At 49.6% G+C, this 23,110-nt stretch overlaps 1 protein-coding gene across 1 annotated transcript in view; it reads left to right on the top strand.

The window, feature by feature from the left end:
- The window catches only part of eys (eyes shut homolog), a 165,100-nt gene that overhangs the window by 55,467 nt on the left and 86,523 nt on the right, over nucleotides 1–23,110 (top strand). The window contains exons 22-26 of the mRNA XM_047029299.1: nucleotides 559–680; nucleotides 2,503–2,762; nucleotides 13,531–13,627; nucleotides 14,877–14,984; nucleotides 18,709–18,854. Of these exons, the coding sequence (XP_046885255.1) occupies nucleotides 559–680; nucleotides 2,503–2,762; nucleotides 13,531–13,627; nucleotides 14,877–14,984; nucleotides 18,709–18,854 (733 nt within the window). The remainder of the gene's footprint in view (nucleotides 1–558; nucleotides 681–2,502; nucleotides 2,763–13,530; nucleotides 13,628–14,876; nucleotides 14,985–18,708; nucleotides 18,855–23,110) is intronic.

Consider the following 23,110-nt stretch of genomic DNA (forward strand, 5'->3'; position numbering starts at 1 on the left):
TCTAGCAGATTAAGACATGTTCGTAGGAACCTAGTGAAAAGTAGCCTCAACTTTCCTAGACTTTTAGCTACGGTACTAATGATGAAGGCTTGCTGATATCGCTGTCTGTCATACTAGAACTCTGCGTTGCTAACGTGTTCTGACGTGTGCTGACGTTGTGACGTTAGGCTAGCACTGGGGTCCCTTGGTGCACAGAAGACACTTTTTTCCACTAAAACTGAATTCAAGCCTAAATCATGCAACGGAACGTAAATCCCAATCGAAGCAACGCAATCAGGACCAAAACGAACATTTTGACACAGACGTTGTCTATGTAGTCCAAATATTGAGGGATCCATAGGGGTGGGAAAATATTAAATAATAATAAAGAATGTATATGTGAGAGAACAATAGTTATATTATTGTTATTATGATATGTTATTATTATTTAGTAGTGTTGTGTGGCGGTGTTGTAGTGTTACATTTAGTCATTTTAGTCATTTTAGCATTTGTGTGTGCTGTGGTGCTGTGGTGTCACTGTGGTATCCCATGGTAACCGGGTCCCCGTGTGTGTTCCAGAGGTACCGCTGCGTGTGTCTCCCAGGGTGGGAGGGGGAGTTCTGCCACGTGGAGACTGACGAGTGCTCCGCCCTGCCCTGCCTCAACAACGCCACCTGCATCGACCTCCTCAACGGATACAAGTAGGAGCTGGCTTCTACCAGAGGGAGAGGGTGTGGGGCTGAAGGGTGTGTGTAGGTGGGGGTGTGTGTGTGTGTGGGGGGGGAAGGTCTGTGTGGTGTGCTGAAGGGTGTGTGTGTGTGTGTGTAGGTGCGCGTGTGTGTGTGGGGGGGGTTGAAGGGTGTATGAATGTGTGTGTGTGTGTGTGTGTGGAGGCAGTGGGGTGTGTGTGTGTGTGTGTGTGTGTGTGTGTGTGTGTGTGTGGAGGCGGTGGGGTGTGTGTGTGTGTGTGTGTGTGGAGGCGGTGGGGTGTGTGTGTGTGTGTGTGTGTGTGGAGGCGGTGGGGGGTGTATGTGTGTGTGTGTGTGTGTGTGTGTGTGTGTGTGTGTGGAGGCGGTGGGGGGTGTGTGTGTGGGTGTACGTGAGGTGTGAGCGGTTGTGGATTTAGTTTGTGTATCAGCATCGATCCCCATCTTTAGTCTCAGCACAGCTGGAGCTCCTATATACTCTGCTTACAGCAGACAGAAGGAATTGCAGATGGCAGGTAAAGAAATGACTCCATGTATGGATGCAAGGAGCCTTCTGGGGCTGTGACTCACCCCGCGAGCAGGAGAGGAAGCCTCTGCTCCACCTGACGTGGCCCCTCTGGAGGGAGGGGGGAGGGGGGAGGGAGGGAGGGGGGGGGGGGGGGAGGGGAGCAGAGCCGCAGGTTAGAGGAGGGAGGGGGGGGATAGGAGGAGGAGAGGATGGAGGCAGTCCAGGAAGGCAGGGCTGGGCACTCACTGCCACCAAGTGGAATATTCAGCTTCCTCGACAGCAGATGCAAAAACAGCGTGCACACACACAGACATACACACACGCAAACAGACACGCACACACACACACACACACACACACAGAGACAAATAAAAAAAATACATGTACACGCACACAGACACATACAGTACAAATAAAAAACATACACGCGGACACATACCAATAAACCCCACCCACCCATGGGCACACATACATAATTGATTGAATTCTTTATCTGAGGTTTAACCCTGCGTGTCCCAGATTCAGCTGTGTACGGTGCCCTGCTGCTTGGTCCGGTGGTACACTGACCCCACCCTCCCCGCTCACCAGTGGGGGACCCGTCTCTGTCTCTCCCAGGGATGAGGCCAGTGCGAGGGGAACCCCACCTAGCCACCATGTCCCTAGGCCACATTGAGCCAGGGTCGGACACAACAGCCACCACCAGGCGATGGAGAACCGCTAGGCTTTTCCACTCCATCCCGAGTCTACGATGAGTTTAGCGTTGTCCGTCCGTAACTACCATTCAAACAAACAAATTATAATCAAGTGATTTGATTGGACTTTGGAAACGTTCTGGGATTCAACAAGTCTGACATGTAAAGCACAAAGCCTGTTCTTCAGATACTGAGCTGGACACATGGATGCAACATAAATGTATCTGAATGAAGCTGTTGCTTAGACTGAGCATTATTATTAATATTATTATTATTTGTATTACTCGTACTATGTCTGTACAACTTCATTTTTTGAAATGTGTGTACTCTCCACAGAGTGGTTGCAAGAGTTACCACGACACAAGGTCAAAAGTTTAGCTGGGTGTGTCTGAGGTGTGGGCCCGCCCCCAGCTGTGTCTGAGCTCTGACTCCTCCCCCAGGTGTATCTGAGGTGTGGCCCCTCCCCCAGCTGTGTGTCTGAGCTCTAACTCCTCCCCCAGCTGTGTCTGAGCTCTGACTCCTCCCCCAGCTGTGTCTGAGCTCTGACTCCTCCCCCAGCTGTGTCTGAGCTCTGACTCCTCCCCCAGCTGTGTCTGAGCTCTGACTCCTCCCCAAGGTGCGTGTGCCCCGTGGGCTGGACGGGCGAGGACTGCGGCGAGGACGTGGACGAGTGCGCCTCAGGGCCGTGTCTGAACGGGGCCCCGTGCTCCGAGTCCCCGGAGCCGGGCCTGTTCACCTGCAGCTGCCCTCCCCTGTACACGGGCCCACGCTGCGCCCAGCCCCTGGACCCCTGCCACCCGCGCCTCCAGCCCTGCCTGCACGGCTCAACCTGCCTGGCACGCCCCGACGGACAGGCCTCCTGCAGCTGTCCTGCTGGTGAGACCTGAGACGCAAGCACACGCATACGCACACGCACATACGCACACACATATGCGCATGCTAGGGGGGTAGCGGTATGTATTTGTACTGAACCATGATCTTGAGTCAGTCCCAGGCATTTCTGCTTTATGGAAAAGGATTATGAGATCGATCAGATGAAATGAGTAAAGAGCTGCACAATTTTCATATCGGCCCCTACTGTTGTACCGGGAGTTAGAAAAATGCTCACGGCAAGCTGACTAGAGCGAATGGCAGTTTGTCAACGCTCGAAATGTATTACAGTGGCACCCATCGGACATAAGATCAAATAACTCTGAAGTCCCAAATGAAAAATGTTGGCTCTTCTTACAGTCGTGTAGACAAGACCTTTGGGAATAGATTGACATAGTTTAGGCTGTGGTGTTGAAGTCGTCTGAAAGGAAACCTAGTGTTTGGGACTTATTGCTTTTTCCTGCTGTGCTGGACTCTTATCAAACCCTGACCCCAAAACCATGATTCATACTGGGACTTCAGTACCGTTACACCCTAATACACACAGACACACACACACCTATATGTACCCACACACACGTACACACAGACACACACACACCTATATGTACCCACACACACGTACACACAGACACACACATACATGTACACACTCACTCATATACACATCCACACATGTACACATCTACATACACAGGCATGTACTCGTATACAAACTGTCTCACACATGCATTCACACACACGTACACGTAGACACACACACACACCTATATACATACACACTCATTTACACATGCACACAAATACACATCTACATGCTCATGCATGTACTCACAAACATTCCCACAAACACCCACACCCACACACACACACACACACACACACAGCCCTGTCTGGACACAGACAGACAACACTCTTCCTCTCCCTTCCTCCTCAGGCCATTCTGAGAGCCAGCCATTCGTTTTCTATTTATCTCTTTTAATTTCCTTTCAAGTAACGTAAGGAACAGGACGGTGCCCGGTACAGAAGGCCAATCCATCTCATGTTCAATGCACTTCATTCTGTCTGTTACCTCATTCATCCAAGCCCAGTAACGAGCGGGCAGACCCCGGACGATGAAGGAGGGAAGGAGAGGGTGTCCAGAAGGCTGTGGGGAATGATGGGGTCATTAGCTGTGGTCATTACGGGCCCAGTCAGTGTAACCCAGGTAATGTTGCTCTCTGCCTGGGGGTCAGTGTTGCTGCAGGCCACCACCCATCCACGCTTGGTGGAACTGGGGTATGCTGCTAGGGTGGGCGTGAGCGTGTGTTGGTGTGTGTGTGTGTGTGTGTGTTTACAGCCGGTGTGCTAAACCTCAGCAGCTGTATTTGTTCCTAAATGTCCTCGTTTGGCACTGCAGTGCAGGAGCTCCGCTTTGATCGACCTGTGGAGTCCCTCTCTCCGTCTCTGTCTCTGTCTCTGTCTCTGTCTCCGTCTCTGTCTCTGTCTCTCTCTCTCTCTCTCTCTCTCTCTCTCTCTCTCTTCCTCTCTCCCTCTCTGTCTCTCTCTCTCTCTTCCTCTCACCCTCTTTCTCTTTCGATTTCTATCTCTGTCTTTTTCTCTCCTATTCCCCTCCTCCCTCTCCCTCCATCTCTCCATCCCAGTCTGTCTCCGGCCTCCCTCCTCTTCGCCGAAATAAATCCTGCTATTTCCCGCCACAACGCAAGTTCCAACTATTTCCTAAAACGATGTCCAGAAGGGCCCGGCAGAGGAGGACCCAGACCCATCTGATTGATGTCAGCCTGGGAGCTGCTCCAGCAGAGCGCTCCTCCAGCCAAGCCAGGGCCTCCTCCACGCCTTACCCCCCCAGCCTGTTCCCCTTTCTCTCAGCCATGCACAGGGAGGGGAGAACCGATATTATCGAGTCACCGGGCAATTGCAATTCCCTTTGCGGTTTTGGGGGTCTTTTTCAGCTGGAAGCCGACGCCATGACGACCTGATTTCCGAAGAGAGTTTTGATGTGTGTTTCGATAACGCCAGACTCGTTTTCACCACGCACCCCGGCAGGCTCAGGTATTCTCGCGGGGAGAGGGGTCGGACGGAGTTGTGCTGCTTTTGTTCTCCGTATGAGGCTGACGTGCTTGATACCTCCCACACTGCGCTGGCAGAGAGCTTTAGACAGGAGAAGAAGAAGAAGAAGAAGAAAAGGAAGAAGAAAAAGGACACGAAGAGGAAATGTGACAGACCTCCTGACCTTTCGGACTGTTATAATAACGCTGTGAACGTGTGTTGTCACACCTCGGCTGCCATGACGATATTAGTGATTAGAGACTCTTGAACTTCCACAGTTCCTATTCTTCCAAGGGTTGCTCAGGTCGTAGTGCGAGAGGCTAATTGCTGGTTGCGGTGCTGAGGAACAGATTAAAGGAGAAGGCTGTGAAATGTATAAATAGAGCAGAACTTCGCTACTGGAGGAGAACAGCCACTAGCATCTCCTGCTGAATACATTAAGGTGAATCTGTGTGGGTACAGCGGATTCCTCTCCCCTAACACACTGACTCACGAAGCTCTCCTCTGTGATTCACTCCATATCCACCACACAGGAAGGCTTGGCTTTGTAAACACACGCTCGGTGATTATATAAGCTTCATGCGGCGCTAGTGATGCTACAGAAGTGTGATTCACAGCGGTGTAGACCAGTGATGCTACAGAAGTATGATTCACAGCGGTGTAGACCAGTGATGCTACAGCAGTATGATTCACAGCGGTGTAGACCAGTGATGCTACAGCAGTATGATTCACAACGGTTCAGACCAGTGATGCTACAGAAGTATGATTCACAGCTGTTCAGACCAGTGATGCTACAGCAGTATGATTCACAGCTGTGTAGACCAGTGATGCTACAGCAGTATGATTCACAGCGGTGTAGACCAGTGATGCTACAGCAGTATGATTCACAGCGGTTCGGATCTGTGATGCTACAGCAGTATGATTCACAGCGGTGTAGACCAGTGATGCTACAGCAGTATGATTCACAGCGGTGTAGACCAGTGATGCTACAGCAGTATGATTCACAGCGGTGTAGACCAGTGATGCTACAGCAGTATGATTCACAGCGGTGTAGACCAGTGATGCTACAGCAGTATGATTCACAGCGGTGTAAACCTGCGTTTCTCCGACGAACGGGAAGGAGTTTCTGTCCCTCTTCTTCCCAGACATTACTCCGGCACAGTCATAACCCTCCCCAGTTCCCTGGGAATACCTCCTCTCCCCCCTCTACCCTTTCACCCCTGCCCTCTACCCCCTCCCTCCTCTCTCCCCCCTCTACCCTTTCACCACTGCCCTCTACCCCCTCCCTCCTCTCCCACCTCTACCCTTTCACCCCTGCCCTCTACCCCCTGCCTCCTCTCTCCCCCCTCTACCCTTTCACCCCTGCCCTCTACCCCCTCCCTCCTCTCCCCCCTCTACCCTTTCACCCCTGACCTCTACCCCCTCCCTCCTCTCTCCTCCTCACTTTTCTCCCCCCCCATTCCTCCTCCCCTCCACCTGCATGTGTGGTGGTGGTGGTGGTGGTGTGTGTCTGTGAGTGTGTGTGGTGTGTGTGGTGTGGTGTGTGTGTGGTGTGTGTGTGGTGTGTGTTTTGAAGTGGGAGGTGGAAGCCAGGTAAACAGGACAGTGCTAAGACTCTCAACGGAACCTAATACAAAAAATAATTGCGAACCAGTCCTGAAAGGATTTGCCTCCTTGTACTTTCAATGAGCTGTGCTGCGTTTTTTGTTTCTTTTCAAATTCTCGAATTGAATGAAATAGAGCAGATGACAGATACTTGGTGTGTACAACAGGATGTTGGCTCTCAGACTGTACATTGCCCCCTTTTAAAAGCAAGGTCCTTCAACACGGCTTCCTAGGAAAACAAATCCAAACATATCCATATTGTTATTGTACAGTAGCTGCGACCATGTCTGCACATCTGGCCACTTCTGGTAAGCCGCAGAGATCTACGGATCTCTGTGCGCGTGTGGAAATACAGCTGTGTCTGAAAGCTCACAGCCTTGGAAGGTGTTGTAGAATGTTACCCTCCCTCACGCTATCAAACACAGCTACGTGTGTTTGACTCATTATGTCTCCACCCGTACACCCAGTCAGACACGACTGCTCCTCTCAGCGCCTGAGGGATGTATTTAGGTGGAGAACCATCCATTTCTCCTCTAATATATTGGATTGGAGAACAGAATCAGGCAGGAGGCGATTTCCTGCAAGAAAACTCCAGAAGCTGTTCCCGCTTCGCTTTCACATGCAGAAAACAATTTGCACTTAGCAAAAAACCGGCACTCCCGACCACATTCCCGAGTGGTCCCTGACCAGCTGGAGAACAAACCTCTTTATCTGCCCGCCGTACCCCCCCCCCCCCCCCCCCCTCGTACCCCCAGATCCCATCCCAAGAACACCAGTACACAAACAAGTCCTCATGTCAGACGCTACATGCTAGCACAACATCTAACAGGCACACTCTACCTGCGTAATAGACATTGAGGGCAACATGCCCCCATGTCTTCTCACTGAGGAACACCATAATGTGCTTCTGAGCCAGGTATTTTATCATAGGCATTGTGGCGGTTTTAGACGATGATTGTCCTTCCCGGTTGAGGCAGGAGGGAGTCTGATTGTTTGAGGCAAGCCTGAGACTCCATTTCATTTTTATGTAAATGGAGGACATCAATTGAAATTCAATTTGTACTACTGGGCTTTCTAATGCGAGGGATATTTTGACAGAGTAGGGTGGCTGTATGCGTTTGTGTGACTGCCTGCTGCAAGGCAAAAGCTCAAAGGATGGCCCTGTTGAGCGCGGGTGCTCTCCGTTTATGATTAGGATTCGTGTGTTTTGGCAGAAGAGGCGAGACCCGTTCGTGACGACATGAAAACGAGGAGTTCTTCAGCCCTTGTCATGTCATGGCCAAACACACAAGTTCATTGAGAGGATGAATTTCCTTGTCGCGTGGTTTGCTTCTGAAACATCTCCTCTCGTTTTTCTGTGCGTCTGTGTCACGGCGTTTTCAATCTAGTGCATGGCGTACCGAATCTGACCCCGCGTTGGAACGCTCCACTCTGGCTTTGATCTGGCTCACTCCACGCCTCCCTGGAGGAAATCAAAGCTCCCGCTGAAGCGAGTGGCCCAGACATGGTCACCTGGGTTGGTCAGAGAGCCTGTTGTTCAGCCAGTTGTGCCAGAGGGAAAACAAGCCTCGCACAGCCTCCGTTCCACCTCCCGGCCTCGCCTCCGCATCTCCCCCGGTTTCCTTGCAGGAGGCGGCTGAAAGGGTTTCCTCTGAATGCGTGCGGTTTAATAACCGGCTGGGCCTCACGATTGAAAGGCCCATGGCCAGCAGGGACCTGGGGCTGCAGGACGTCTGCTGAAGGTCTGGATGTTGGCCACAAGCTGTCACACGCCAACGCTCACACACTCCATTCACATACTGTTCTACAATCCATACCAGATACCAGATATAAGCTTGACATGAATTTAGAAGCAGTTGGACAGAAACAATGAACGATGTGTGTGCGTGTTTGAGAGAGAGACTGGACCATTGAATGCTCTTTTGAAGGAAGTGTGCATGCCTGCAAAACCTCCAGATACAAACAGGACACACCTGTGCCAAACAGGACACACCTGTGCCAAACAGGACACACCTGTGCCAAACAGGACACACCTGTGCCAAACAGGACACACCTGTGACAAACAGGACACACCTGTGCCAAACAGGACACACCTGTGCCAAACAGGACACACCTGTGACAAACAGGACACACCTGTGACAAACAGGACACACCTGTGCCAAACGGGACACACCTGTGCCAAACGGGACACACCTGTGCCAAACAGGACACACCTGTGCCAAACAGGACACACCTGTGCCAAACTGGACACACCTGTGCCAAACAGGACACACCTGTGCCAAACAGGACACACCTGTGCCCAGTCCGTCCTGCTGATTGGACTGACAGTTACTGCTGCCTCTCAGGACAAGAGACTCCTCCCCCTGCTCATGTGATGACTCCTCCTCCTCCCCTAACTCCTCCCCTAACTCCTCCCCCTGCCCCTGTGACTGACCAGCAGTGGGTTGTCAAGGCGGGGCTTGATCACGTCTGATGCAATGCTGATAACTTGATTTTGAACCCATTTTGCATGTGCTGCATGTGAACCAATTCTTTTGATGGCGACCCGTATCAGCTACGGTCGTAATCTTTAGCAAAGCCCGAGCGATAAAGAATCAGGAAGAACAGTCACCGTGAACATCGTCTGAGCCTTAGGGTTTTTTGCCTGGTAAAAAGCAGGTATATTTTCAGGATAGAGCCATATGTCGGAGACCAGTGAGATTGATGACCGCAGTCACTGCAGATAATTAGCGGCCGGCTTTATCCTCCGAGTTGAGCGCATGTAGCCGCGTTGTTTCTAAAAATAGGTGTGCGTGGCTCGCTAATCCTTACCCTGCATTACTCTTGCCCATGAATACTCCTTTGGCATTGTGAATACATGAAGCAGTGTGCTCTTTAGCCCAGGCCACGGCAGTGTGCTCCCCATAGTGACCTGATAAAGCCCAGTTACTGTGGCTGTGTGGGTGCGCTGGCTGTCGTGAAAGCCTCTCTCGCGAGCGTCAAGAGGGTTCCATATCTGAACACTGCCACTCTTTCAGCAGGTTTTTTCAGCCTGAATAATCAAAGCAATGTGTCACACAGTGTAATATGATGTGTATTGAGCTGCGAGCGTGAGTTCCTGAATGCTCGACTGTGCTGACGTCACAGAGATACAGTGCCCTCCAAAAGTATTGGAACAGTGAGGCCAATTCCTTTATTTTTGCTGTAGACTGAAAACATTTGGGCTTGACATCAAACGATGAATGTGAAACCAGAGATCAACGTTTCAGCTTTTATTTCCAGGTATTTACATCAGGATCTGATGCACAAATTAGAAAATATCACCTTTTTGTTCGAACCCACCCATTTGTCACGTGAGCAAAAGTATTGGAACATGTGACTGACAGGTGTGTTTTGTTGCCCAGGTGTGTCCTATTACATACATTATTCAATCAATAAATACCACTGAATGTCTACACTCAGGTTCAGATTGGGTAAGATAGGTTTTGTCTATGCAGACTGTATTCAGAGGTGAAAACAACATGAAAACCAGAGCGCTGTCTTTGGGTGAAAAACAAGCAATTGTGAGTCTTAGAGAAGATGGAAAATCAATCAGAGCCATTGCAGAAACATTGGCCATAGCCAGTACAACCATTTGGAATGTCCTGAAGAAGAAGAAAACTACTGGTGTACTAAGTAACAGACGTCGAACAGGTAGACCAAGGAAAACATCAGCAGTTGATGACAGAAACATTGTGAGAGCTGTAAAGAAAGACCCTAAAACAACTGTTAGTGAGATCAGCAACAACCTCCAGATGGCAGGAGTGAAGGTTTCACTATCTACTGTTCACAGAAGACTTCATGAACAAAAGTACAAGGGCTACACCAGAAGATGCAAACCACTCATTAGCAAGAAGAATAGGAAGGCCAGGCTGGAAATTGCCAAAAAGTACAGAGATGAACCTCAAAAATTCTGGGACAAAGTTTTATGGACTGATGAGACAAAGATTAACTTTTACCAAAGTGATGGAAAGGCTAAAGTTTGGAGAAAGAAAGGAACTGCTCATGATCCCAAACACACAAGCTCATCTGTGAAACACGGTGGAGGTAATGTCATGGCTTGGGCTTGCATGGCTTCTTCTGGGACGGGCTCATTAATCTTCATTGAGGATGTAACACATGATGGCAGCAGCAAAATGACCTCGGAAGTCTACAGAAACATTTTGTCTGCCAATTTAAGGAAAGATGCAACCAAACTGATTGGCAGAGCCTTCATCATGCAGCAAGATAACGACCCAAAACACACTGCCAAAACAACAAAGGAGTTCATCAGGGGCAAGAAATGGAAGGTATTAGACTGGCCAAGTCAATCTCCAGACTTAAACCCTATAGAGCATGCATTTTACCTGCTTAAGAGGAGACTGAAGGGAGGAACCCCACAAAACAAACAACAACTGAAAGAGGCTGCAGTGAAAGCCTGGGAAAGCATCAAAAAGGAAGAATGCAAAAGTTTGGTGACGTCAATGGGTCACAGACTTGCTGCAGTTATTGAAAGCAAAGGATTTGCAACTAAATATTAAGTCTTATTCACTTAAATATGTTTTAAGTATATCTGTTCCAATACTTTTGCTCACATGACAAATGGGTGGATTCAAACAAAATGTGATATTTTCTTAGTTGTGCATCAGATCCTGATGTAAATACCTGGAAATAAAAGCTGAAACGTTGATCTCTGGTCTCGCGTTCATTATTTGATGTCAAGCCCAAATGTTTTCAGTCTACAGCAAAAATAAAGGAATTCGCCTCACTGTTCCAATACTTTTGGAGGGCACTGTATATCAAGGGCAGTTCCTAGCTAGCCTCTGTCTGGGTTAACAGTGTCACGGTGACAGGCTCGACGACTACAGACCCAGTCCAACAGCCCAGTTGTCCCCTCTCCCAGTCCAGACATCCTGGGTGTTTTGATTGAAACGTCCATCACATGTTTGCTGTGGAAGCCTGATTTGTCCTGGGGATTACCCATGCTCCTCTCTGTGGAGACTGGAACACTGATCATCAGCCCAGTGAGTGATGGACAGAACGCCGGAGGACAAACACTGTCTGGGACTCTCTGTCTGTCTGTCCGTCTGTCTCGCTGTCTCTCTCTCTGTGTCTGTCTGTCTCTCGCTCTTTCTCTGTCTGTCTCTCTCTCCCTCTGTCTCTTTCTCTATCTCTCTTTGTCTCTCTCTCTGTTGCTCTCTTTCTTATGCACTCTTCTTCTCCCTTCCCCTCTATCCCGCCCTCTCTCCCTCTCTTTCTGTCTCCCTCTGTTTCTGTGTCCCTCTCTCTCTCTCTCTCCCTCCCTCTCGTTCTGACTTTTTCTGTCTCTCTCTTTCTGACTCCCTCTCTCCCTCTCTTTCTGTGTGTCTCTCTCTCTCTCCCTCTCTCTCTCCCTCTCCATCTCCATCTCTCCCTCCAGTCGAGAGTGCGCAGCCTGCAGTGGCAGTGTGCTCTGGCAGCAGATGCATTACACTGCGTTGACATTCCCAGTTGTCCCCTCGGTGCCTGGGTGTGTGTGTGAGTGACAGGCGGCCTGGGAAAGCTCCACTGGCCCCTAATTCACCAGATAGTGTGTGTTCTCCCTGCGCCCATGGATCCCTGCACTCATTGTCACTTCCCGCGGCACAAAAGGCTGTGACAACTCACACACAACCTCCCTCTCTCTCTCTCTCTCTCTCTCTCTCTCTCTCTCTCTCTCTCTCTCTCTCTCTCTCTCTCTCTCTCTCTCTCTCTCTCTCTCTCACTCACTCCCTTTTCTCCCCCCTTGCACCCTAAATATCTCCCCCCCCCCTTTCTTACCTTCTCACCCACCCCCCACCTCCTCCCCCCGCCTCCCCCTAGGAGCTTGACCCACTTGGTGGGCGTAGCCTGTGGTGATGTGGACTGAGCTTGCCCAGGAACCCCAATCCCAGTCCGCACGTCCTTTGTAAGCGGCCGTTGGCCCGTGTCAGGTGTTCCTGCGGGGGGAGGAGGCGGAAGTGTCTCGACTCGCTCGGCCCACTCGGCCTTCCCGACGAAGGAGAGAGGACCACGGGCTGGTGGGAGCCCATCCCCAGATAGATGGCTCCTCCTACAGAGAACGAGGCGTTAATGTTCCCCATGTTTCAGAAGATACATTAGTGCTCCCAGTGGGGTCATGTCAAAAAGAATGCAATGTCATGTCCAGAACAATAAAAAATAGATTTTTTCATAGATTAGAAGTATTTAATAGGTAATCAACATGCCAGATTGATTCTTCTAAATGTGTTGGCGACTGTTAAAATGGGTTCTCTAAAACATAACCATATAACAAAAAACGTAATCCTAAACTTAATCATATTAATATAAGTTAAACCAATATTCGAATTGCCTTGGCTCCAGTACAAGCAGTCTTACAGATAAGCCGGTCACATTAGGGTGATGTATGAATGTGCTGGCTGCAGTGTTGGTAGTGCGGCGTGATGGTAGCTGTCCAGGGTCCTGGTCTGTCTGGTCTCTCTGCAGCAGGGGCCTGGAGCGCTGCAGAAGCAGCGCCGCTCTGACAGGCGGAATGTTCCAGGGCTCCCCTGCTGCCTTCACAAGAGCCACAAAGCATCCATGCTGATCGTCTTAGCGGGCCCTCCTCTCCTCGCCCCCCTCTCCTCCCCTCGCCCCCCTCCCCCCTCTCTTCTCCCTCCTCTCCTCGCCCCCCTCTCCTCCCCTCGCCCCCCTCCCCCCTCTCTTCTCCCTCCTCTCCTCGCCCCCCTCTCCTCCCCTCGCCCCCCTCCCCCCTCTCTTCTCCCCCCTCCCCTCGCCCCCTTCTTACCCCCGTCCCCCGTAGTGAAGGAGTGCAGAGGAGCTCAGGGGCTGAGCATCTTCCTCTAACCCCAACTTAACAAGCCCCCTCCAGCCCCCCCCCCCCCCCCCCCTCCCCCCTCGAACCACAAACTCTCAGACCAATCTGTCCAGTGCTCTGAAGTATTATTAGACTGAGAAGCTCTCTGAGGAGCTGGAGGGAGCAGCCAAGGGCTGGGAGATGAGATATGCTACAGGGGCTACTAGTTCCATTAAAAAGGCATTCACCAGGGCCTTTGTTGCAGACTCCCCCCGCTCACAGGATGTAGTGAGGGCCTGCCGATCCGTGACCATCTCATCTATCTTTCAGGATTTGAGGGAACTCGCTGTGAAATTGACACCGACGAATGTGCCTCCATTCCGTGTCTGAACCAAGGCCTCTGTCTGGATGGACTCAACAGCTACAGGTAAACACCGTTTAGTGATCCCATCACCATACATGCAGTGGATCACTCTCAAAGCTATACATGATACTGACCAGATACTGTTGTGTGTGTGTGTGTGTATATATATATATATATATATATATATATATATATATATATACTCTCAGTATAGATTTCCTTAGACAGTGTATACTCTTTCAGTATATACTCTCATATACATACTATCAGTATATACTTTCATATACATACTATCAGTATATACTTTCATATACATACTATCAGTATATACCTTCATATACATACTATCAGTATATACTTTCATATACATACTATCAGTATATACTCTCATATACATACTATCAGTATATAATCTCATATACATACTATCAGTGTATACTTTCATATAATCCAAGTGTATTCTCGCAAATCTTTATCATTTTAAACTCATACAATGGCCTCTACAAATAATATACGAGTTCATAGGTTGTGTCTGTAATAGTTAAAAAAAAAGGATTGTTTGTATTTAAATAGATTTTCAAAATATTGACCATCACCACTGAGTGACTGGAAAAGACAAGCAAATAACACACATCTGGTTTAGAAGTTAAACTCTAATGGGCACAATTAATTCTGAGGCTGCCATTATATAATATAATGTTCTATAATATAATAATAAAACTATGATGACCTACAAAGCATAATTAATATGTCGGCTGCATCCTAACCCCATTCATTATGGTTGTCCATTTGAGTGGTTATGTTTAGATGTATTAGTGCATTTGTGTGTATTTATTTGTATAAGTGTGTGTGTGTGTGTCCGTGAGGATGTGTGTGTGTGTGTTTGTGAATGGTGTGTCACAACGGCATAAGCAGAACGAGCTTTGATAAAGTTAAATGAACTGATATACGAGAACAGTTGATGTCATGTTGCCTCAAAGCCACATCCAGACATAATGCTTTGTGGCTTGCTAACGCAGCCCTTGTAGTTGAAATGAGGTCAATTCAATAAAAGTTTCCCTTTCAAATGGTAAGTGACTTGTTTACATACAAGCCCTGTTCTCTACATCTTAATCTAAGATTTAGCTTCACAATCAAAATCCATCCTGGCAATCAATGTGTGATCTGTAATTAATATCTAATAAAGCACTCATTCATATGCCTTTCCTTCATCCCACACGTGGCACCATGAAACACATGGATTTTTTTTCTTTTTCTTATGCGGGAGGGGGGGGGGGGGGAATATCAATATTAATGATTTCTTTGTTTGCAGCTGCGACTGTAAACCGGGTTTTTCTGGTCTGGACTGTGAGGATGACATCAATGAGTGTGCCTCCAGCCCCTGCCTGAACAGTGCCGTGTGCCAGGACCTGGAGAACAGGTACTGGGCTGCAACTATGCTGCACGCCTTTCATATTTATTCTCCGAACGGTCGTTCTTTTTTTTTCCTCTTCTTTTCTCCTGCTTTCATTTTTCATTTCGCGGTCCCCTGTTATTGTATTGGAAATTAAAACCAAAAAATGCCAGTAAAAAAAAAAAAGATTTCCTGAGCTGAGCGTTTCTGTCTGAAGAGGACAGCGTGGTTCGAAACCCCGGAGTGAGATGCCCCTGCAAGGATTCTCCAGAGTGTCTTAAAACAGCGGTTCTCCTTTAACCCTGACACACAGAATCTGCCGTTTGGAAAAGCTGAGATACAGCTGGAGGGCTTCAGGGCTCCAGATTGGTCCGGCTTCTCCTTAGAGCTCCTCTGTGCTGCTCTTAACGGCAGCCATGGGGCCCCCGGGCCTGGCCGACAGATGGGCGGACGAGTCCCTGGGCCAATTTTGGGTCCTAAATGGTTTGTCTCCAGTTTGTCTCCTGTCAGGGCTGTGCTCCTGGGAGCTCCCAGTGCTGTCTGTGACGGTGCAGTCCTGGGAGTTCACATCAGGTGTGGTGGAGGTTTACCCCCTTTCACTGTGGCCCAGTGGAGGCAGCCTAGCGCTGTCGGCTGTGATAATGAGGCCCAGCTCTCCGCCCCTCTCCTCTCCCCTCTCTGGGTCCAGGCTCCACTCCTCTCCTCTCCCCTCTCTGGGTCCAGGCTCCACTCCTCTCCCCTCTCTGGGTCCAGGCTCCACTCCTCTCCCCTCTCTGGGTCCAGGCTCCACTCCTCTCCCCTCTCTGGGTCCAGGCTCCACTCCTCTCCTCTCCCCTCTCTGGGTCCAGGCTAGCTACACTCTCCTGTTCTCCTGCTTACTTCTACACCTACGATCTCTTAACACACACCTCCTCCAGCCTACAAACGCCTACCCTACACACACATACCCTACCCTACACACACATACCCTACCCTACACACACATACCCTACCCTACACACCTCCACCCTACAAACACCTACCCTACACCCTACACACACACACCTATTCACACACCTATACCCTACAAACACCTACCCTATACACGCCTCAAACAAACACACCCACCCTACACACTCACCTATGCACACACCTCTATGCATACCTACTCAGACCCAGCCTCTACCTAACCTCCACCTACCCAGACCCAGCCTCTACCTAACCTCTACCTACCCAGACGCAGCCTCACCTAACCTCCACCTACCCAGACCCAGCCTCTACCTAACCTCTACCTACCCAGACCCAGCCTCTACCTAACCTCTACCTACCCAGACCCAGCCTCTACCTAACCTCTACCTACCCAGACACAGCCTCTACCTAACCTCCACCTACCCAGACCCAGCCTTTACCTAACCTCTACCTACCCAGACCCAGCCTCTACCTAACCTCTACCTACCCAGACACAGCCTCTACCTAACCTCTACCTACCCAGACACAGCCTCTACCTAACCTCCACCTACCCAGACGCAGCCTCACCTAACCTCCACCCAACCAGACGCAGCCTCACCTAACCTCCACCTACCCAGACCCAGCCTCTACCTAACCTCTACCTACCCAGACACAGCCTCTACCTAACCTCCACCTACCCAGACCCAGCCTCTACCTAACCTCTACCTACCCAGACGCAGCCTCACCTAACCTCCACCTACCCAGACGCAGCCTCTACCTAACCTCTACCTACCCAGACACAGCCTCTACCTACCCAGACACAGCCTTTACCTAACCTCTACCTACCCAGACCCAGCCTCTACCTAACCTCCACCTACCCAGACACAGCCTCTACCTAACCTCTACCTACCCAGACCCAATCTCTACCTAACCTCAACCTACCCAGACACAGCCTCTACCTAACCTCTACCTACCCAGACACAGCCTCTACCTAACCTCTACGTACCCAGACACAGCCTCTACCTAACCTCTACCTACCCAGACACAGCCTCTACCTAAACTCTACCTACCCAGACACAGCCTCTACCTAACCTCCACCTACCCAGACGCAGCCTCTACCTAACATCCACCTACCCAGACGCAGCCTCTACCTAACCTCTACCTACCCAGACGCAGCCTCTACCTAATCTCTACCTACCCAGACGCAGCCTCTACCTAACCTCTACCTACCCAGACGCAGCCTCTACCTAATCTCTACCTACCTAGACCCAGCCTCTACCTAACCTCCACCTACCCAGACCCAGCCTCTACCTAACCTCTACCTACCCAGACGCAGCCTCACCTAACCTCCACCTACCCAGACGCAGCCTCACCTAACCTCCACCTACCCAGACCCAGCCTCTACCTAACCTCCACCTACCCAGACCCAGCCTCTACCTAACCTCTACCTACCCAGACGCAGCCTCTACCTAACCTCTACCTACCCAGACGCAGCCTCTACCTAACCTCTACCTACCCAGACACAGCCTCTACCTAACCTCTACCTACCCAGACACAGCCTTTACCTAACCTCTACCTACCCAGACCCAGCCTCTACCTAACCTGCACCTACCCAGACCCAGCCTCTACCTAACCTCTACCTACCCAGACGCAGCCTCACCTAACCTCCACCTACCCAGACGCAGCCTCACCTAACCTCCACCTACCCAGACCCAGCCTCTACCTAACCTCCACCTACCCAGACCCAGCCTCTACCTAACCTCTACCTACCCAGACCCAGCCTCTACCTAACCTCTACCTACCCAGACACAGCCTCTACCTAACCTCTACCTACCCAGACACAGCCTCTACCTTACCTCCACCTACCCAGACGCAGCCTCACCTAACCTCCACCCACCCAGACCCAGCCTCTACCTAACCTCTACCTACCCAGACCCAGCCTCTACCTAACCTCTACCTACCCAGACACAGCCTTTACCTAACCTCTACCTACCCAGACCCAGCCTCTACCTAACCTGCACCTACCCAGACCCAGCCTCTACCTAACCTCTACCTACCCAGACGCAGCCTCACCTAACCTCCACCTACCCAGACGCAGCCTCACCTAACCTCCACCTACCCAGACCCAGCCTCTATCTAACCTCCACCTACCCAGACCCAGCCTCTACCTAACCTCTACCTACCCAGACCCAGCCTCTACCTAACCTCTACCTACCCAGACACAGCCTCTACCTAACCTCTACCTACCCAGACACAGCCTCTACCTTACCTCCACCTACCCAGACGCAGCCTCACCTAACCTCCACCCACCCAGACCCAGCCTCTACCTAACCTCCACCTACCCAGACCCAGCCTCTACCTAACCTCTACCTACCCAGACACAGCCTCTACCTAACCTCTACCTACCCAGACACAGCCTCTACATAACCTCTACCTACCCAGACACAGCCTCTACCTAACCTCTACCTACCCAGACGCAGCCTCACCTAACCTCTACCTACCCAGACACAGCCTCTACCTAACCTCTACCTACCCAGACCCAGCCTCTACCTAACCTCTACCTAACCTCTACCTAACTCCAGCCCGTGCCTGGAGTCTGTGTGTTGTGTTGACTAAATGTAATGGTCTTGCTATCAGAGATTGGTAAGCTTGACCTGGGAACACAACTCCCCTAACCTCAATATCTACAAAAGGCACTGTCTACATTTCTGTTTCACTCTCGTCTCTTCCTCTCTCATCCTTTGTGTCTGTCCCTCTCTCTCTCTCATTCTATCCATCTTTTTTTTCTCTCCTCCTCTCCTGTCTTCCGTCTTGACCTCCTTAGGTTTCTCTGCAGCTGCCCCCCCGAGTACTTTGGGAGGCTGTGTGACCTGGATGTGAATGAGTGTGAGTCCTCCCCCTGCCTCCACCAGGGCGCTTGCATCAACACGCCAGGAGGCTTCCAGTGTGCCTGTCACCCCGGCTTCACAGGTACACGCTCCCCCCCCCCCCCCCCCCCCGGCCCTGCCACCCCCCCCGGTGACAGAGAGATCAATATGAGAGGCTAAAGCTTGTCCTGAGAGTCTGAGTCACCTGCCTCCACAGCACCTGTTGCTGTGGTGCCTTTTCTCCTTTTTGTGTTCCTGCTTCACAACAGCTGCCAGTATAATCACCACCACATGACCCAGTCATCCTCACCCCGAGGATCCAGCGTCGCATTTTGATCTGCTCCATTCTCTCCCCTTTCTCCTCCAAGACCCGTATTTCTCTGGGGTCTTCACGCTCACCAATCTGGTGTTGTTTTACTGCCGGCCATTACTCCTCTCTCCTTTGCACCAAATACCAATATCGACTCTCTCTCTCTCTCTTATTCTTGCTCTTTTGTTCTCTCTTACGCGCTGTCAGTTTTTCTGTCTTTTTGTTCGTGGTTCAGACCATCGAATCCCGATTCTTGTCAGGTAGCGGGAAGATTAATTTCATTTGTCTTCCCCACTGTATCATCAATTTATCCTCTCCCCGTTGAGAAAAGGGAGAGGAGGGGGGAGAAGTCTCGGAGGGACTGACACTCTGGAGGGTAGACGCTGACATGCATGGCCCAATTCCCACAGAAGCTGTTTTTATTCTTAGGCCTCAGCATAGCACAAGTCATTACTTTCTCCTCTGCTCCCAGCCCGTCTCTGGGCCCCTGGGGGCCCCCGAGGGCCCCTGCGGAGGATGTATTCTGGATTGGTTCAACCAGCCGGAGCTCACACAAAATATTTGCCTTAATAAGACGCGGGGCGGTGTTGTAACTCGGAAAGGGGACGGGGGACGGGGGGGAGAGAATGAATGAAAAAAAAAAGCAGAAAGAAAGAGAGAAAGACAAGACATGGGCGGGGGGGAAGCAAGGAAAGAAATAAGCAAGATAAAAAAATAAGGAGTGCGTGAAGACACATTAAAGGAGAGAGAGAGCGAGGGGGAAAGGCAAAAGTGACTATGCTCGGGTCTGGCGCTAGATAGACTGTCTGGGACTGATCTACCACATAATGATTTTATAAATTGAAAATGTGTTTTTCTTTGCAGCTGCTATGATGTGTCATCTGCTCTGCCACTGGAATCCTGTAACTCATTGTGTCACTTTGATGCTATTATCAAATTCATTCTCATAAAACTTGTTTCATCCATCAGAGGGCCTGGGGGCCGCTGCGTATGGGATGCCAACATTCATTTTCTCTGCCCATGTAGCCTGGAAAATGAAGTGTTCAGGTATTATAGCTGGTGGCTCTCGTTCAATCTGAATACAAATATCCTCAAGGTTCATCCAGAGTGTCTGAAATTGTTTTGGTTTCAAATACATGGTAAGTGTCCAAGTCTTTGAAAAACTTTTCACTCATGGACTGAATTAAGGCTCTTATTCTGCTGGGTGGCCTTATTAGGTTTTGTCTTGGCAATGTCATTAACACATAAACCAATTTTAAATTCATGCACACATGTCGCTTTGCATAAAAGCATCTGCTAAATGAATCAAATGTAAAATCTCTATGTAAATACACGAATTAGGTGTAACAAACCCTTCTACACTAAACCGAAAACACTAAGTTGTCCAACAGACCTCATCTTTTCATAAGGATAATGGAAGTGGTATAACAGGGTCATTAGACCTTGCATAGCTTCAGATAATAATCATAATCATATGATTTCTACCTAGCTAAAAGAACAGTGTTATTAAACCTGCATCTGTGAATCAACAGTCTGTCATTGCCCAGCACAAGTGCAGTAATATCCTCTGGATAACAGTTAGTCATCTCTCTCTCCTCTGTTCTCCACAAGAGAAGGAAATCTGATCATAGTTTTTGTATCTCCTCCCCCTACCCTCCCTCCCTCCATAAAAAAAAGGTTCAAGCTGTGAGAGGTAATTGGGGATATAGAAAAGGGAAAGATTATTATTTAATTTCTCTCACTTTCTCAGAGGGTTTTGCTTCAGTTCCTCTAAGAAGGTTAAGGTTTGGGATTAGACCTAACAGCTTTCTAATCCCTCTCCTGCTCTACTCTTCATCTCTTGGCAGAGCGAGATGTCAAGATGCATTATTTATCTCTTAGGTTTTCCAAAAGAGATGAGGACTTTGTGAACAGTAATCTTATTACAGATTAAAATTGGCAAGGATGCTGATTTAATGCACTTTACTGCAAGTTTCACCTATGGCATGAATGAAACAACTCATGCTGAGAAGGAACCTTCTTGTTCTGTAATACTGAGCCACCATAACCAAGTAACTACTGGAACTATTCCTGGTATAAGTATTTGGCCAAAGTTGCCTAGTGTTCAGAAGAGAGGTCTGTTGAATGTCTTTGCATGTACGACACAGTTGTGTCATGTCTTTGTATTCTGTCCAGACCTTGTGGTGTTGAAATCGAAACATCGCATCAGAAATGAGTTCATTACCTCCAAACGTGGTCAGGATGGGAGGAACCACCACAGGCTGGGGGTTTGGACGCGATGAGCAGAACATGGGATGACTACATGCCAATTGCTCTCTTAATTGGTGCTTACCGTATTTGAACTTTTGCTGGGTAATAGGCTCATGCTTTAATGGAGGCGACGTCGAGCCAGTGAACCTGACCTTCATGAAGGGGCAGCCTACCAGAGAGCCAGTGAACCTGACCTTCATGAAGGGGCAGCCTACCAGAGAGCCAGTGAACATGACCTTCATGAAGGGGCAGCCAACCAGAGAGCCAGTGAACCTGACCTTCATGAAGGGGCAGCCTACCAGAGAGCCAGTGAACCTGACCTTCACGAAGGGGCAGCCTACCAGAGAGCCAGTGAACCTGACCTTCATGAAGGGGCAGCCTACCAGAGAGCCAGTGAACCTGACCTTCACGAAGGGGCAGCCTACCAGAGAGCCAGTGAACCTGACCTTCATGAAGGGGCAGCCTACCAGAGAGCCAGTGAACCTGACCTTCATGAAGGGGCAGCCTACACATCTGTTCACAGGGGCTGTGGGGGATCTGCTGGGTCAGTGGTTAGTCAGTGGATCTCAATCCTGGTCCTTGTTGCCCCCCTGCTCTGCATGTTTCAGATGTTTCCCTGCTCCAACACACCTGATTCAACATGAACGGGTCATCATCAAGCTGGGCAGAAGCCTGTCAACAACCCGTCCATGTTGAGTCAGGCGTGTTGGAGCAGGGATACATCTGAAACGTGCAGGGCATGGGGGGCATGAACCTGGATTGAGAACCACTGGGGTTTGTAATCTGCTGGGTTAGGGTTGAGGACATTTAAACAATTTACAAAGCAATGTTTGTATTGTTAGTGTATGATTTCCTCTTGGTAAAGGGGTAGCTTCAGAAATCATTCATCAATAATTATATTATTGCTGTTTGCTTTCCTCCAGGTACACTCTGGCACTTTCGAGGTTCATATCGTTTAGTTGTAAAAACCGTCTGCTAATTGAGTACACCTAAATGCACGCCGTTAGTAGACGCTCCTCTTAATTGACAGTGTTGAATCCTATATTGTGTGTGTTTTTCCTGTAGGACTCAGAGGGTCGGGCATGTACATCATGAAGATAAACACATACATGTACAGTGCAGCTATTGATGAAACAAAAATAGATGTTGGAGACTTGTGGGCAAAGACCTTGTACATGGGCACTCATTCTGTCATGAGTTACTAAACGATAGTTTTCATACAAATGGATCATCAAAACCTTGGCAATAATGGGGGGAGATTTGAATAACCCGTGATTGCAATTTGGATGAGATGATATGGATGTTATGAAAGATGGCTGTTATGTGCAGCAGCCTCAACCATTATTCCCTGGCGGGCTACTTCAGTGAAATCGGCACAATGCTCTGCATTCTGTAGTCAGCACATAGTTGAGAGGTCATTCATAACGTCCGGATGTATCTACAAGTCCTGCTGACCCTGCATGGCAGCGCGGTCAAACACCTAGAAACCAGTACACATTCAGAGTGCGTTTCCAAGCCCTGATGACACAGCGAGGTGACTAAGAGTGAAATCAGTATTACAGAGCTGTAAGTGAGCAGATAAACGTTTATTACGTTATTTACATTTAACAGATGCTCTTATCCAGAGCGAGTTATAGTAAGTAGTATAGAGTTATTATAAGTAAGTAAGTATAGTGAAACTGGCATTCCAGTACAGACATTCTCCCCGAGCCAAGTAGGGTGAAGTGTCTTGCCCAAAGACACAACGTCATTTTGCGCGGCCGGGAATCGAACAGGCAACCTTCTGATTACTAACCCGA

Source organism: Hypomesus transpacificus, chromosome 11, assembly GCF_021917145.1.
Source record: "Hypomesus transpacificus isolate Combined female chromosome 11, fHypTra1, whole genome shotgun sequence".
NCBI lineage: Eukaryota > Metazoa > Chordata > Actinopteri > Osmeriformes > Osmeridae > Hypomesus > Hypomesus transpacificus.